This window comes from Suricata suricatta, chromosome 3 (assembly GCF_006229205.1).
Source record: "Suricata suricatta isolate VVHF042 chromosome 3, meerkat_22Aug2017_6uvM2_HiC, whole genome shotgun sequence".
NCBI classification, from domain to species: Eukaryota; Metazoa; Chordata; class Mammalia; order Carnivora; family Herpestidae; genus Suricata; species Suricata suricatta.
In genome coordinates, this window is record NC_043702.1 from 6,953,768 (window position 1) to 6,971,867 (window position 18,100).

The 18,100-nt window shown below is 48.5% G+C and overlaps 1 protein-coding gene and 1 long non-coding RNA gene across 2 annotated transcripts in view; one reads left to right on the forward strand and one right to left on the reverse strand.

Annotated features, from left to right (window-relative positions):
• Positions 1–18,100, reverse strand: part of DIS3L2 (DIS3 like 3'-5' exoribonuclease 2) — a 328,420-nt gene that overhangs the window by 76,493 nt on the left and 233,827 nt on the right. The window contains exon 13 of the mRNA XM_029932868.1: positions 7,008–7,104. Coding sequence (XP_029788728.1) covers positions 7,008–7,104 — 97 coding nt within the window. The remainder of the gene's footprint in view (positions 1–7,007; positions 7,105–18,100) is intronic.
• On the forward strand, positions 7,195–14,156 carry LOC115287319. The gene is made up of 3 exons (XR_003906401.1): positions 7,195–7,304; positions 10,823–10,891; positions 13,807–14,156. It is a non-coding gene; the product is annotated as an uncharacterized LOC115287319 (long non-coding RNA).

Consider the following 18,100-nt stretch of genomic DNA (forward strand, 5'->3'; position numbering starts at 1 on the left):
ACCTCAGCACTACGGAGTGGGCTGATTCCCTGTTGTGGGGGCCCGTCCCGTGCACCGCAGAGGGTCTGGTGATATCCCCGAACTCTGCCTGATAGAGGCCAGTAGCCTCGCCTGCGACCCAAAGCTGACAACCACCAGTATCTCTGGACATTGCCAAACAGCCCCTGGGGAGACCCACTGGGCCCAGAGACGCACCCAGGTGCGGTGGGGGTGCTTGCTGCACCGGGATTACTGTATTTTACCCTTTAAATCTGCCTGTGTTTTCTATAATGAGCAATTTATTGCTTTTAAAACCAAAATAAAAGAAACGTTAAATTATTTTTGGGCCTCCTGAATCTGAGGAGCGGGGGAGATCCAGACACGGGCAATGCAGCAGGCAGTCAGGGTGAGGGTCTGGGGCTGGGGGGTGACTAATCTACAGGCGGGGAGCTGGCGGCACTGACGGGAAGGTCCAAGAAAGAAAGAAAGGGCCAGTCAGAGTCGAGGCTGCACACTCTACTACCTTTTCCAGTTTAGCGGGGAAGAAGAGAATGTGGAGAATGAAAACAAAAAAAAAAAGAGCTCAGAGACACAGGACAAAAATCAGGAGGGTCCAAAGTTAGAAGAAAGGGGTTTTGGGAAAGGGAGGCTCGAAGGCCACAACAGACGATTATATGGCACTATAGTGAGACAAGACACCTCCTGCAGAGAAGCCATTTAACTCACATGGAGACCCCATGATGTAGGTTTTATTGTCCTCATTTGCAGAATGACACAGAGGCACAGACACATTAAGTAACCTGTCTGAGGTCACACGCCGGAAAAGGCACAGCCAGGAACTGAGCCACAGCAGCGACACCGGAGTCTGAGCTCCTAACCACGAGTGTCAAATGCCACTTGCAGGTTGAGGAAGATGAAAACAAAGAAAAAGTCTTTGGGCTTAACATTTGCTTGCTGGTGATCTTTAGGAAGGCTTTTCCTAGGGGGGACGGTATGGGGTGGGGTGGGGAGCGGAGTCAGACTGCAAAGATTTCAGGCCTTGCGCTAGGAATGGACTCGGGAGACGCGGCCATAGTGGCTCCTCCTCCCCTTGGGCAGCCGGAGCCCACCGTCCATCAGCCTGGTGCACACGGCCCTTGGGCCAAGCAGCAGCATCTCCTCTGTGTGTCACGGTGTGAAGATGTTTGGGAAGCTTAGGGTTAAGGACAAGAGCACGGCTGGTGTGGATGATGCTCCCAGGGGGCTGGCAGGACAGACTGCGTTTACGGGGGGAGGGGAAGAAGCCAGTACAAAGGGAACAGACCCTGGGCCCAGAGGAGGCGACCTGTTGGTGAGAGAGGAAGAGTGGCCTGGGGAGCAGGCAGGAAGGAAAGGGGAGGAAGGAAAGAGGGAGGAAGTTTTGGGGGGAAGAAGCAGGGAAATGACAGCATTCACATCAGCTAGCCCCAATCCATGGGGTACAAGGCAAAGGGTGAGCGTGGGTTGGGGGGTGCCAAGGGGCATGAGGGAAGCAGGAAAGCTCTGAGATGAATACTCTGGGGAATGGACTCATGAGCCGGGAGAGGCCAGACGTCCTGGGAGGCAGAGGGGCTTGGGGCGTGGGAGCGCCCATCAGTGGTGGAAGCTCTCAGCCGGCCTGCGAACATGCCCCTGCCTCTTCACGGGCCAAACCATACTGTTCATAACCTCAGAGAGACGCTTCCTGAAGAACGGCCAGCTAAAGACGTTCCCAGGGGGAAGGGGAGAGCCCAGCCCACAGGAGCATACGCGCCACGAAGCGCCTACGGAGCACAGCTACACCCCAGAAGGGGAGGGGACCCCTCTGTTCTTCCTTCCGGGGAAGGTTAGGGTATCAAACCCTCTTAAAATGGCAGCGAAGAAGCACAGGATGAGAATGATGGCAACCGCTCCCATTTTTCTTCGATTCAGTGCAAAGAGCCTTATGATAGAATCTCGGATCTGTACTATCAGACTTTGATTTTCTTAAAAAAAAATCCTCAAACTACGCTTTCTGGATTATTCTGAGAACCACTCCTATCCAAAAATATAAGTGATTCAAATACTGTGCTCACGACTTCTCGGCTGCAGCCAGGAGGTCCTGCATTTGGCTCTCGGGAGGTGTCCGAGTGTGCCCAATGCAAGAGAACTGACGGGGCCAGTCTCGGTGTCGCCCACCAGTCTGGTGGGGACAGAGTGTGCGCAGGTCTGCAGAAGAGCCCCTTTCAGGGCCAGCCCGGGCTTCTCCTTCTATTACATCCACATTTCCTGAAAATTCCCCACGAATGGAGTTGCTCCCACCTCCTCTGGAATGACAGGGCCGTGACCTATTCATTCTTGTGGTCACAAGGTTCCCCTGGAGGTTCAGCTTGTTTCCTTTTCTCCGTCTCACGCCAAACCCAGTTGATCTCCTGTGTGTCAACATTTCGCCTGACAGTCCGTCTTCAGCACGCCTGGGCAAACGTCCCCTTCCATTCCGTTCCACACACCTTACAGGGAGTTTCACAGACTCCCTCAGGCATTCAAGTCACAGGACATCTGGCCTTCTGGGGTCTGGTCCCTTTTTCCTAGCGTGCTCACACGGGTGACCACCACACGCTGGTGGGGGGACGCAAAGCCCTGACCGGGTGTCCATTTTCATGTAGACTGGTGGGTCAAGAAGTGCTTTAAAAACCCTAATGAAAGCTCCAGGTCCCCTCCTCTGAAATATTTATGTACAGAACTTTGCAGTAAGCTCCACAAGGTTCCTAGACACCCTGCCAACCCCAAGCCCGTACGCCCTTGCTCTAAACAAAGCTCTGGGTCTCCCTCAGAATCCTCTGGTTACAGTGCTGAGCGCGGACTAAAGGCCATTTTTCATCCTCAAGAGTTCGTTAAGTTTGTGATTGGCAGCATGGCAGAACCACAAGTCTGCCACCGCTTACCGACGTTCGAGAACAGCACACACACTGGCTGCACCATCTCAGTTAGCTTGAGCGCCCTCTCCCCAGACAGGCACCTCTGCTCCTTAGCTTGTTCCTTATCAGCCAATGAGAGGCAGCCATCTCAGAGCACACACGAACCCCACCAGGGCTAAGACTGTGGAACCGACGAGAGCTTTCCTGGAGTGCCCTCGCCTTACTTGAGCCCCCCACCCCTTCACGCCCGCATCCCAGGAAATGTGCCCCGGCCTCCTTTCTGGATATACACAGGGCTGGAGGGCCAGCTCTGAGGAACCGTCAAGAACTTTGTGGCCCGGGGACAGTGGCCTCTGGCAGGCAGAACCTACCCTGCCTGGACACAGTCCAGTGACTGTGGGAAGCATATCCAATATACAGATTAAAAGTTTTTCGGCCGGGAGAGCACTGGGGAGGGAGTAGAGAAGCCAGGGTGCCCCTCGCTGCCGTGTGGACACGGGCGGCAGGCAGGCCCAGACCCACCTGGCGGGGGGGGGGGGGTCCCCGGGCAGGATGCCCACGGTACGAGAGGAAGGAAGGCTTCTCTGGATGAAACACCTCATTAATTTCCAATTTGGAAACTGTATTCCCATCAACGCCCCGTCCACAACCGGGGCCAGTGGCAGAGGACAAAAGGCCACAGAGTTTTTCATGGAAAAAGTAAGAAAGCCGCGAGGAGCTTCATAAACAAAACCCTTTCAGAAGGAAGGTCACGCTCCTCTTTCCTTTGCTTCATCCCAGGATTTGGGTCGCTCCTTTTCTGCAGGCTGCAAGGGTCCCACACACACTCTAGGACACTACTGTTTAAATGGCAAATTAAATACGGTGCCAACAGCCACGGAAGGCGTGCGGCTGAAACAACCCGGCTAGAGAGGCGCAGAGACTCTTAAGTACAGAGAGCAAGCTGAGGGTGGATGGGGGAGGGGGAGAGGGGAACGCGGGTGTGGGCATGGAGGACAGCACTTGTGGGGATGGGCCCTGGGCGTTGTGTGTAAGCCAATGTGACAATAAATTACATTCATAAAATAAATAAATAAAAGCAATACATGTAAATAAGGAAGAAGAAGAAGAAAGGCGCCAATACCGTATACCTCACACCTACTTTCTGGCACCAGGTCAGCCAGGAAAGAGCCCAGCGTGTGAGAGCACCGGCCCTGTCTGGGGGCAGAGTGCTCTGGCCCCTGCTGCCTTCTAGAATCTCTCAAGCACAGCTGGTGGGACTGTGGTGCTGAGCCCACTTCACAGTTGAGAAAACAGGCTGGCAGTTTGTGAAAAGTCACACAAACTCCTAAGTGGCAGCCAAGACTGGATTCGGTCTAAATGTTTACGAGTCAAATTTAGTATCATTTTTATTCTATCTCAGCTGAGACAGTGAAGTACAGGAAATGAAATTTGCCTCTAATACATCTCAACTTTTTATATTTTACAGATACAAAATTGCGAGGAAACTTACCCTTTGAAAATTGTCCCTTTTCATTTAAATCTATTTTAATGTGTTTTTTTTTAAATTTATTTTTGAGAGACAGAGAGAGACAGTATGAGCAGGGGAAGGTCAGAGAGAGAGGGAGGTACAGACTCAGAAGCAGGCTCCAGGCTCTGAGCTAGCTGTCAGCACAGAGCCCGATGCGGGGCTCAAACCCACGAACTGTGAGATCATGACCTGAGCTGAAGCTGGACGCTCAACCGACTGAGCCACCCAGGTGCCCCCATTTAAATCTATTTTAAAACTTATTTTCAGAAAAAAATGTCAGTGCCTCCTTATAAGAAAGAAATCTCTGATCCGAAAAACTGCCAATGATTTGAACATCATGATATGTCTGATGGATAAAGAAGATGTGGTATATGTACAACAGAACATTTTCAGTCACCAGAAAGAATGAAATCTTGCCATTTGCAACAATGTCGCTGGAGCTAGAATGTATTGATGCTAAGTGATATAAGTCAGTCAGAGAAAGACAAATATTATGATTTCACTCAATGTGGAATTTAAGAAATAAAACAGATGATCATATGGGAAACATGGGGGGGAGGGGAAGAGGAGAGAGGGAAATGATCCATGAGAGACTCTTAATGATAGAGAACAAACTGAGGATTGACGGGGTGTGAGGGGGGGGATGGGTACCAAGGAGGGACCTTGTTATGATGAGTACTGAACGTTGTCTGTAAGTGACGAATTACTGAATTTACTCCTGATGCCCATATTGTGCTGTATGTTAACTGATTATAATTTAAATAAAAAAAAAAAAAAGACCCGCTGATGAGGTGAATTTGTAATTTTAAGGAATTAGATACAAAATCACTTCTGCAGCAGCTCTGGGCCTCTGCATATAAACTATTTGGTTCAGAAAGCTTATCAGGAAGAAACGTTCTCCTGACTGGAACAAAAGGGGGCTGTTAGGGGTGACCAGGGGTGGGGGCGGGGCAGATTTCTGATGCTTCTCACACCTATGACCACGAGGCAGTCATGGGGCGGGGGTGGGGGGAGCACGGCATGGAGGCGACGGAAGTCAGAGAACATGTGTGCAAAGGAACGGGGCGGAAAGACGAGGGGCTCAAAGGCAGCTGTGGGGCGCAGATGGCGGCTTGTCTGCGACAGAAGGTGCTAGGGACTGCGGGGGGCACAGGGTGAGTGGCCGCTGGCTGAGGAGCAAGCTGGGGTCTCCTCTGCTAGATCCACTGCGACTGAGTGAGGCCCAGGTCCCCTCTCATGGTCAAGAGGACCATGGGAGGACTGAAGAGTCAATAGCGGAGGGAGCACGGTCAACAACATAATTCATTTAGACCCTGCTACGTCGTCTCCTACCGTGTGGCCGCCCTGCGCCCACCAGAGACCTTTGCCCAGGGTGAGGAGGGAGCCTGGGCAGCAGAGGGCTGGGAGTCTGCTAGTCTTTTTAGTTTATAAGGCGGTTTGTTTATGTGCTAGACTTTTCTGCAAGATTTATTTTATAGAAAACAAGCCTGAGTAAACTGTGCTCTCTTCTACGGTTTCAAGGCCCCTGCCACCAGCCTAGTCTGCTGACCCCAGACTATAACTGGGCCCCTTCCCGTCTGGATCGGGAGACAGCAGTCTAAACTTCGAAGCCTAAGAGGCGGGAAACAAGGAAACTTCCTCAAGCGTCTGCCTCACAAACCTAGGAAGTGGCAGGAACGTGAGAAGAGCCTGAAGGATGTGGTGGTGAGGAGACCAGATGTGGTGAGGAGACCAGAATTCCATTCCTATGACGGAGGACGAGGGCACCTCGCCTGAGCGGTCCTGGAAAAGTGTTCTCTTTGCCTCAGACAGTTGCACGGGGGGGGTGGGCAGGAGTGGGGGTCCTGCTGGGAGGCCTAAGGGCTGTGTGGGAAGGAAGCTGGAGGTGGGGGGAGAGGGAAGAGAGGGTAGGAGAGCAAGGGAGGCAGGCTTCTGAGGACTGGGTTCAGACAGACCCACGAAATACAAAATAACACACTGCTAAAGCCACCGAGGTTCATCCAACAAGACGAGCCCCGCCCACTTCTCAAAACCCGAGGCCCTTTTAAAGACACCTAACCCAGGGACCCCTTATGTTGTTTACCAGCCCGAGGGCTCGAATCCTTAGATTTAAACCAAATACACTATTAGGAACATCAAAATGCAGGAGATGAGCTGATTAAAAATAAATTTGAGTTCTTTGCATGACAGCCTTATAAAGGATAAATGTCTTTTTTTTTTTTTTAATTTCTTGAAAACATTTTGTTTTGAATTCTTATTTGAATCCCATGGATTCACAACAAAGTCGATGCTCACAGTTGGGTCTGCTGTCACCTGAAGTGACCTCAGGGAAGCCTCTAATTGCTTGGCTAGCAATTAGCAATTAGCAAACTGGGCCACCAAGGGACCAAGGACACAGCGGAGTTTTCCCAAAGGCTCCTCTGGCCCGGAGCTGTCTCTACAGGCCTGCAACGGAACCATTCTGCCCCTGCCTCTGCAGAGGACTAAAGACGGCTATTCTGGGAACTTTTCTATTATTCTCGGAATCAGCCTTTGAAGCTGTGGTTTCGCACTGGGAGCCACTTGGGCAAGATTTCCACTGCAGGGTCTGAGATGAAACACAACCCAACAAGCAGTTTCCTTACCATTAACCGAAGCCCCAAGTTACAGGACGCTGCGTGAGCCTCGGGCCTGTGAGCCGGCTGCAGACGCCGCAGTGGCCCAGGTAGGGCCCACCATTTTCTCGGTCAAGTTTCCCAGGACTGTGTAGCCCACACAGCTGGGGTGGCAGCGGCGGGGGGGGGGGGGCGGTCACGGGGAAGCAGGCAGCACACCTGCCCCAGCGACAGCCCCGGAAAGCCGGCCTCGGCTCCCAGGACGCAGCTCAGGAGTGCGAAGGAGGCTCCAGTTAAGCAGATCCAATAAACAAGAAGTGAAGACAGGTAATGCAATTCGCTCTAGGAAACCGTTTTTGCGAATACATGGCACTGGGCTGTGTGGGGAGGAGATTAAAAACTTGAGAGCGGGCTCTGTTTACAAGGAGGTTAAAATCTGGCAGGACAGCAGATCTGTGCACAAATGGCTCTAAAGTGCAGGGGGCGGGCGCTGCAGGGGTGGAGAGATATGGGGAAGGATTCTGAGGGAAGGTGGGGGTCCCCCTGTCTGCTCACCTTCCCAGACTGCACATCCAGCTTCCCCCGACGTCCAGCTTCCTTCCCACACAGCCCTCAGGCCTCCCAGTGGGTCCGTCATCCCTGCTCACCCCTGTGCAGCTGGCCTAAGGGGTCCCCACTCTTCACCCCCTCCAGGCTGGGAATGCTGGTGGCCCTCTCCTCCTCCTGGGGGCTCATCCCCGAGCTGAGGTTTGGGCCCTGAGCCTCCCACCCCTGTGAGACCTGGCTCCAAAAATCTTTCCTCCTCGTCAACACCTCCTTTTCTATCCGCCTTCCCATATAGCCTACAAACATATTCTAATACCTCTTATCTGCTGATCAAAAATAAAACAGGACAAACAAATCTCAAAGTAATTCTTATTTTTCTTTCACTACAGTGGGAATACACATTAATTGTAGAAAACTGAAAAAAATACAGGTAGGAAATAAGAAAGAAAAAAGTTTCCCATAAGTGCACCATCAGGAGATGACTGCCGTTTCTATTTTGGTGCATGGTTTAAAAAAATTTTTTTTAATGTTTATTTATTTTTAAGACAGAGAGACACAGAGTGCGAACAAGGGAGGGGCAGAGAGAAGGAGACAAAGAATCTGAAACAGGCTCCAGGCTCTGAGCTGTCAGCACAGAACCCGATGCAGGGCTTGAACCCACGAACCGTGAGTTCATGACCTGAGCCAAAGTCGGACGCTTAACAGACTGAGCCACCCAGGCGCCCCATATATTTTGGTGCAGGCTTAATTCCTGTATCTTAGTACCTTGAGTAATTTCCGAACAGAACAAAGACTTAATGAGTCTTTACTACATGAGTGAAGGTGGGACTAATGGCAGTTTCAGGGAGGGCGTGGCACTTTAGAAGGATTCAGAGGGAAGGAAAATTGCTATGGGGAGAGATGTGGGAAGGACATTCTAGGAAGAGGGGAAAGCACATGTGAAGTCTCAGGAGTGTGGCAATTTTTAGGCCAAACCAAACCTCCGGTGGCAAGAGGAGGCTGAGGGCCTTGGAGGATGGGCAGACGGTCACAAAATGGGGAAAGAGCTGGCGGGGTCTTCATACGCCACGCTCTGGTGACTGGATTCCCGGGGATGGGGGGTAATCCTAACCTACCGTGCTGCGGGAGGATGTTGAGCAATAGGGTAAAGGGACCAGATTCACCTTCTGGAAAGTCATCTCATAGCACTGGGGAAATAGAACGGAGGGCCATCACCTTCTCCCAACATCCCAGGGGAGCATGGCAAGGACTTGAGCAGGGGATGGGACTGTGGAAACGGAAGAAAGGACTGAGTAGAGATGCTCTGCTCTCAGGACTGATGTGGCAGATGTGGAGCAAGCGCGAGACTGAGTGTGCAAGTGGCCCAGAGGGGGCGGATGCCCTTACAAGAACCTCGACCTGAACCCCAGGTTGGAATGGGCCCATGCACTGCGAGACGGGAAGGGAAGGGGTGAGGGAAGGCAGAAGGGGCTGCGGCTCTCTGAAGGTGGGGGGACTTCAGCAGGTTTCCAGGGAGAATGGAAAGTCACGTGGGGGAAGGGTGGATCTTGAAGGGCAGAGGAGCGGAAGGCACAGTGGAAGCCTGGGGCCGCGGATAGAGAGTTAAAACCGCCATCTTAGTCGTCAATAAAAGGATTCCTAAGTAGCAGCCTGAACTCACAGATACCATTGGTTCTCCTGCAAAGTCCAATGTTTTGAATGGGTGCAGGAAGCAGGGCCTGGACAGATTTTCCTAGAACTACCGGGAATGGGCAGAGAGAGGTCTGATGGACATTCTAGAAGTCTGACCTCAACCGAAGCCGGCTCACAGAGGCTGGGGTGCGGCGCTGCTACCCTGCGGAGAGGTCAGTTTGACGATAAAAGCAAAGTGAGCCAAGATGCTCACTGAGCAAAGATGCTCCAGGAAACGCGAAGAGACTCTAGTCCTGAGAGGACTTTGTAGTTCACGCATTTGGCAGAGGACAGGGAGGAAATAACAGGGGGAAAATTCCATTGTGAAGACCTTTAGGTTTTATTCTGAACGAGAGATGACAGGAGAGACAAGACCTGATTTCCGACTTAGGAGGCTCTCTCTGGCTGCTGTGTGAGGAGAGGAAGAGGAGCAGCAGAGGCTAGGAGAGGCGGCCGTCCGGGTGGGGGCTGGGAGCGTGGCCCCACGTGGTGACCGTGCTCGCAGCCGTAAGGAAGGGGCAGATTCTGGAGGCAGCTAGAAGGCCAAGCTGGGTGATTTATTGGTAGACGGGATGTGAAGGGTGAGAGAAGGACCAAAGTCAATAACGACCTTGTGGGTTTTGGCCTGCGGAAGTGGCGAGATGGGGCGGCCCCCAACTGAAGCTGCAAAAGCACCTTGGGGAGCACACTGCCGCCCTCCCTCGGGGCCGGCCAGCATGCCGCAGGGACGTGTGGGAGACGCAGGCTGTGGGACCCTGCCTTGGTGACCCTGACCTCTGACCCTGCGATTTCATGGTTCTAAGGTCTAAGGGCTCAGTACTCAAGTCCGATCCATTGCTTGTGACCTCTTTAAAAGTCTAACATTGGTGTTTTTACAAAGGTGACTTCAAATTAAGAGGTCTCCGGTGAGTGCGGCACATAGGACAGGGTCTCGGCTCTGTAGGGCCTTCACGCCAAGTGGGAGAGAAGTTCAGGAGAGAGCGAGGTCACTGGTCTCACATGGTCAAAGTGGATGTCGTGGTACCAGAGTTGGATCTTACAAAGCACAAGACATAGCTGGGTTTGTTTTCCCTGTGACAGTGTAAAGTCACAAATGTCTAAATCAGAGAACAACGCTCTCACTCCCTATATGTGAGAAGTAGGCCGAAAACAGACCCTTCAGGGTTTACTACCTAAAAATCTGGGCATTGGCTCAATGAAAGCATATACGACCACAATTTTCTAGTGGCCATTAAAACAATCTAGTGGGAAAAAACAACAACAACAATCTAGCAGGTACTTTAAGAAAGTCTGGGTAGCTGACCATGCCTGCCCCAGAGAGTAAGACATCGTAGCAGACTAAGGAAACGCCAACACGCCAACTCCAGGTGGGACGGCAGCCAGCTGCGGTAGTGGTGGCACGGAGCTGGTGGCCCTGCTCTGGCCCCTTCTAGGTCTAGGCCATCACCTTTGAGAATCCACCACCACGTACAAACCTGGCCTCAGGCTTCGCCTCCTCTCCTCCTCATTCACTTGGAGTCTTGATGCAGGGCCACTTCCCTCCTTAATGGATTCCTCCAGCTCCCTGTCCCTCCCTCCTGTCTGCTCCATGCCCCCCATCCCCGACTAACTCAGGCTTTCCTTGCCAGGGTCTTGAGGAAGCCCCCTCCCTTGGACATGAGTCTGGAATCTGACGTCTCATTTCATGCATCCTGACTGTGAGTAAGATACTCATGGGAAACTACAGCCCAGGACAACCAACCCACCAGGCCCACCCACCATGTGGTCTCTCTGTCTGCATAGGGTGTGGCTAGTGGCTCTCGCTCCATGACTGTCCCTCGTCCAAGTCCTCGCACTTCCTACTTGGCTTGGCCTGACGGAGGCCCAGCACGGCCTCCTGGACCCTGTGCCTACTTCGCACCTGCACTCTAGCCTTCAAATGCCAGAAGGCTTGCTCACTAGACCGTGCCTCCAACAGAAACCGTAAAGACCGATGCAGAGTTCAGAGTTTGCCTCTTTCGAGTGCTTCTTTTATGACCCTCATATTTTAGTAGCTCATTAGATCGGGCAGTGTTTTATTTCTTGGGTTTGATGCTGGCAGGCATAATTCAGATTCAAAGTTCTTTTCTGTTGACTCAGGTTAGTTTTCTTCTATGGGCTTTTATTTTCTATTTAAACTTTTGCAAAAATAAGCATTTGTAAAAATATAAACCGAATACGTTTTCAAAAAACCATTAGAAGATACAAAATAAGTAGAAATAATTACTCATACCCTCACTACCCAAACACAACCACTGTTGGCATCCTATCTTGTTTCCTTCTGGTCTTTTTCCATTCATTTTTTTTCCCCATACATGTTCCCACCCCCACCAAAGTATGATTGCTGGCATACTGTCTTTGCAATTCCTTCTTTGTATTTCAGATAATATCTGCTTCTTGACTCTCAAAAAGGAACGTATTATCAGATATTTAGGAGTTGTAAAAACCAAACAGAACGTGTGTAACTTGTTTGCTTCCCATTCCGACAAATCAGTTGGAGACAATCTGGGAAATGTAATTATGGGCTGGGCTGTGGAGGACACTGAGGCACTGGTATTAACTGTCAGGTGCGCTAACAGCATTGCTGTTCTGTAAGAAAATGTTTAAAAAATTTTTTAAATTTTTTGCATTTATTTATTTTTGAGAGACAGAGCGTGAACAGGGGTGTGACAGAGAGAGAGGGAGACAGAATCTGAAGCAGGCTCCAGGCTCTGAGCTAGCTGTCAGCACAGAGCCCGACGCGGGGCTGGAACTCACGAACCGTGAGATCATGACCTGAGCTGAAGTTGGACGCTTAACCGATTGAGCCACCCTGGAGACCCTAAAATTTTTAGTCATGTATCAAAATAGGAGTGAAATGCCATGATGTCTCTGGTTTGTTTTAAAATACTTCAGCAAAAAGAAAAAAAAGGTTGCCAGTGGTTGAATCTGGGAGATAGGGAGGGGGGGTTTCTTATGCCATTTTCCTTACTTTCACGTCTTTCTGAAATTTTTCAAAATAAAAATTGAGAAGGTAAAGTATCCGAAGACAAATCACGTTGAAGACTTGTTGTGAAAACTCTTTCCTTCCACCGCCCTTCCTCAGAGGTAACTTCTTTCACCAACTGTAGCACGTTACTTTGGCACTTATTTCCACATTTCTGTCTAGCCTGCCTGATTGCTACTTGTTGATTTTTCAATTTTAGGTGTTATTCACAACTTTCACTAGAGATATAAGAAGAGAATGTAGCCTTTTTTCCACATGTGCTCCCTTTCCCCAACCAAACCCGCAGAACTGCTCCTGGCCCTGGCCCTCCCCATGGTTACACCATCTCTAGCAGAATGAACTATTATCGTTATGTATACGTAACATTATATATGCTTTTCTTCCCTACACAAAGTTTTATTTTCACCAGAATTAATAGCTGCCTTGTTTTAATTTGCTCGGTTTTTCTGTATACTATCCATATTATTAATCTACTCCAAAATTCCCAACTGTCTAAAAACAGTGGCTCTTAAAGTAGGGTCTGTGGACGCCTGGGGGTCCCTGAGACCCTTGCAGGGACCCATGAGGTCAATGCTATTTCGTAATAATAAATACTAAGGCATTATTTGCCCTTTTCCTTGTGTTGACATTTTCACCGGGAACAAAAGCACAGGGGGGGAAACTGAGGCTGCCTTGGCGTGAATCAGGCAACGGCAACAAATGTATCAGGCGCCAGGGTATCCTTTACCACCTTGGTCACAGGAACAGAAAGTCTAGCTGGTGTAAGAATGTTTGAATGCTTTGATGATGTGGGTAAGAATGTTCTGGATGATGCGGTGACAGTTACTAGTTTTATTACGTCTCAATCCTTGAGTCCTTGTCTTCTTCACAGAAAGCTGATGGTTGTCTTGAGGAAAAGCATTTGAATAACTGAGCTGGAAGCTAAACTGACTGCTTTTTTACAGAACACCATTCTTCCTTGAAGGGACACATAACACTCAAACTATGGTTATTTGGTGCTTCCAGAAAAACAACTGATATTACTTATTGTCCATGATAAAATTTGAGCTTTCACAAAATGAGAATTGGAAACCTTGTATCAGACACATGATACATGTTTCCTAATACTTAGAGACCTGTCTAAGATCAGCAGTGATATTAACCAATGTGATATTTTTGGTATCATATAATGAAATACGGTCACATGTAGAAGATCAGCATTAAGGAGCCAATATTTTCTAAATAATCTAAACTTTCTAAATGCATGATAAAAAAAAATCATTGCCTAGGTAAAAGGTCCATTTAAAGTATAAGACTGGGGCGCCTGGGTGGCTAAGTTGGTCAAGCGTCCAACTTTGGCTCAGATCACGATCTCGCAGTTCGTGGGTTTGAGCCCCGCATCGGGCTCTCTGCTGTCACAGTGGAGCCTGCTTTGGATCCTTTGTCTCTCTCTGCCCCTCCCCTGCTAGCTTGCTCTCAAAAATAAAACATTTTAAAAAATAAAATATGAGAGATTTTAATGTAACCCAGTGAGAAAGGTTTATTTGATACTGTATTAGTCTACTAGGGCAGCCGTAACAGCATACCCCAGTCTGGGCGGCTTCAACAACAGCCATTGCTTTCTCACAGTTCCAGAGGCTGGGGAGGACAAGATCAAGGCACCAGCCAGCTTGGTTCATGGCGAGAGAGGCTCTCTTCCTGGCTTGAGGACGGTCACCTTCTCATCGTGTCCTCCCGTGGGGAGAAAGAGCAAGCTGTCTGGTCTCTTCTTGTAAACACATGAATTCCATCAGATCAGGGCCACCCTAGGACCTCAATTAACGTTAATTATCTCCTTATTGGCTCTATCTCAAGACACACACTGGGACACTGGAGCTTCAACGTATGAGCCTCAGGGGTACAGAATTCGGTCCCTAGCAGGTATGGTCTCAGATTTAGAACGGAACTAAGTTTTAAGAAACTGTCAACTTCTGGTGTGACTCAAGGACAAATACCCACAATTACCTGAGAAAGCTATTACCTGGGCGGCTCAGGCGGTTAAGCGTCCAACCCTTGATTTCATTTCAGGTCATGATCTCAAGGTCTGTGAGATCCAGCCTCTGAGCTGGGTGTGGGGCCCATTTAAGATTCTCTCCCCCTTTCCCTCAGCCCCTTCTCTCTCCCCAAAAGAATATAAATAAATAAATAAACACAGCGTTCTTTTCCAACTACGTATCTGTTTGAAGCTGGATTTTCTGCACATACATAATTCAACCAAAGTAACTTACTCCAACAGATCGAATATAAAAGCATATATAAGCTAGTTTAATGTCTTCCTTAATACAGGTGTGAAAAAGATTTATGAAAATAGAAAACTTTATATAAATATAAAAATTTATATTTATGAAAATATAAAACTCAAATGTTTAGAAACAGTTATTTTTCATGAAATGTTATTTATGGTAATATAATGAATTAGGCTTATTACTATTACTTTAATTTACATAAGTAAATGTTTAAAATTTTTAGTAGTTTTAATTTTTAATAGGCTAAGCAGTGGTAGTCCACATGAACACAAGCATTTTGAGGTCATCGAATATTTTTTAAGTATAACAAGTCCTCAAATCAAAAAGTTCTATAAGTGCTCGTCTAAATCACCTCTCCAAAAATTCAGACACATGGATGTTTTAACTATTTCATTTTCTCGAAGACATCTCTCATAAGCCTTCTGGCCTGCGGCTGTCTGGACTGGCTGCCTTCTGTCCTATGTGGAGCCCGTGCCCTAGGGACCTTCTTCACCATCATCTACAGAAAATTACGGCCTGCGGGCCGAATCCAACCTGCCACCTGTTTTTAAGTAGTTTTACTGGGATATAGCCATGCTCCTTCACTTACGTATTGTCTACTTTTGTACTACAACGGCACAATGGTAGAGTGGAGTAGTTGTGACAGAGACCTAATGGCCTAAAAACTGAAGGAAAAAAAAGCACTATCCTGTCTTTCACAGAGAAAGTTTCCCAGCCTGTGACCTAGGTGATTCTTTCACTGCTTTCCTGGGTGGTTTATTTGCTCCCTGAACCCTGTGTCTTCCTCCTTCCTGATTTTACACTTTCATTCTGGTAAAGCACATCTTCCGGTAGCTTTCTGAGAAAGGGTATATGACAGGTCCATTTTTTTTTTGAGGCCTTGCACATCTGAAAACTTCATTTCCTGCTTTTTTTAATGCTTATTTTTGAGAGAGAAAGAGAGAGAGAAAATGTGTGCTCGAGCTTGAGCAGGGGAGGGGCAGTGAGAGGGAGACAAGAGGGTCTGAAACAGGCTCTATGGTGAAAGCAGAGAGCGCCACGCAGGGCTCGAACTCATGAAAGGTGAGATCATAACCTGAGTCGAAGTTGGACCGTCAACTGACTAAGCCACCCAAGTGCCCTGAAAATGTCCTTTCTGATTTACACATTTTATTGATAGCTTAGCTGGGTACAGAATTTTAGCATTAAAATCATAGTCTTTTAGTAATTAGAAAGCTTTGTTTCATTGCCATGTAGCTTCTAGGGCTATAATAGAATAGCCTTAAGTTATTCTGAGTTCTGAACTACTGTATGTAACTTTTTTTTCCTTCTTAGAAGCCAAGAAGATCTTTCCTTTGTCCTTGGTGTTCTGAGATTTTATGATGATGTGGTCTGGATGTGTATCCACCACAGCGCTGGGCACTGGGTTCTTTCAATCTGGAAAGTCAAATCCTGCAGGAAAGGGGCATTTCCTTGAGTTATTTTGTTGATCATTTCTTCTCCATTTTTCGATTGTTCTCTATTTCTGGAATGTTCATTGAACAGATATTGGATATCCTGGACTAGTCCTCTAATTTTCTTATTTGTTTATCTCTTTCTGGGACAACTCCTCAACTCTATCTGCCAACCAGAATTTTGAGTCTTATTTCTTCTATCATGTTTTAAATTTCCATGAGCTCTCCTGTTTCTTTTTTAAAGTATCTAGGATCTTATAATTTCTTTAAAAAATTTTCTAGAGATATAAATGATCATTTATTTTCCCTGTATAGTCTGTTTTGTCAGTTGCTTTTTTCTGTTTGTTTGCTTTGGTTTTTCTATTTCATGGTGGAAGCTTTTTAGTTTTGGTTGTTTCTCTCTCTCTCTTTTTTAAGTAAGCTCTATGCCCAATGTGAGGCTTGAACACATGACCCCAAGATGAAGAGCCGCACACTCCGCTGACTCAGCCAGTCAGGCACCCCTTGGATGTCTCTTCATATGTGAAAGTGAACTACTAAAAAGCTGATTTTTAGTGAAATCCTAAAAAGCTCTGCTTGTGTTGACAGAGTTTACTGCCTCTAAGCTTCCCTACAGGGAGACGTGGCTGAACTGTTGGTTAGGAGGCCCCTGAGGCGATTATCCTTAAATCTTCACACTCAGATTCCTCAAGAAAAGAGCTTCTCATCTCTTGACCCAAGAGTAGAAGGTTTGGGGACCAGAATTCTGGGCTCAGCTGGAAATGAAAGCTGGAGTTTTTAACATTCAGGATTCTAGCACTCAACCAACCTGTCCCAAATGACCACTCCCATGAAGTGTGTTTGGTGTCCCCAGGTTCAGACAGCCTTAACTTTATCCAGACCATAGAATAAATTTCTCTTCTTCCTCCATGTCACGGGAGGGCCAGTCTTTTTCTAAATGAACTTTCAACCAATACGGTTCGTTTCCTCTTCACCCACCTCTCCTCCACTTTGTGGAGCTATGTGGGGCCGTCAATTTCTATCAATTTCTGAGTTTCTTTAGGGTTCGGCTGTGCAAAACCGAGTTGTTTCTTGGCCTTCTCGACTGTTGGCTCAGGCTTCAGCTTTCTCAGGACTGCTAAGTCAGTTACCACTCATCCATCTGCACCCCGGTTCCAAGGTTTTGTTGCTGTTGTCTGCTCTCCCGTTCTCTTTGTCCTTGTGGGTTTAGGCCTTAAAAAAAAATCTCCTCACTGTTGATTTAGTGAGGTTTTGGGAGGGAATGAAAGTAAATGTGGGTATTTGATCCTCCATCTTTATTTGGAACCTCTTTATAATTAAATATCTTCTTTTTACTTCCATTTAATATTACAGCATAAACATTTCCTCTGCTCTTACATGGTCTCTGTAACAGCTTTAGAAAGTGCAGAACATTCCACTGAATCGGTGCTATATGTTACTTAATCATGACCTTCTTTTTGGGTGTTTAGGGCTGTTTCTGCTTGCCGGGAGAAGACCGGGCTTTCCCGGGTTATCTTCCATTTCTCTGCCTCATTTACTCCCCACCTTTAGGGAGTGCCTGCTGACATTCTTCTCCTTTCTGTGCTTGGTCCACAGTTTCATCACCTTGGCCTTGATTGTGGCATTGCTTTGCGTCGACTTAATTCATCTTCCAACTACCGGGTCACCTGCACGATGATGCGGCACTGATCTTTTCAAAATGTCACCTTCTTGTGACACTCCAGAGGAACCCTAACACCCAGAATTCATCTGTGACTGGCATTTGAGGGTCCCCACAGTTGGATTCCATGCCGCCTCCCCGAACTCACAACACCCTCCCCCAGTGTCCTGCTTCCCGCAGGGCCTCTCTCCTACTAGCTCAGGAGGCCCCTCTGTCGCTGCCAGTCCGCACGCACCGTCATTTACAGCTCGCCTCCTGCATGAAGCCACGGCAGTGACTTCCGTTACACAATTGCTTCTTTCTTTGATAAAAGATAAGAGCGCAATAACCTGTTTCCTACTGCTTAGGGTCAGTCTGGCCGTCTAAGCGGACGGACGGCTCTTCAGAGCCAGGGGGCTCTTTTCTGTTCTCTTTGCCGACCCCCCCCCCCCCGCCCGGCACAGGGCCCTCCCCCTACCACCGTGGGACTCCGCTCGGCACCAGGCACACGGTGGGTGATCTTCAGGGACGCAGCCACGCACGTAAGCCGTTACCTTGCCCTCCGG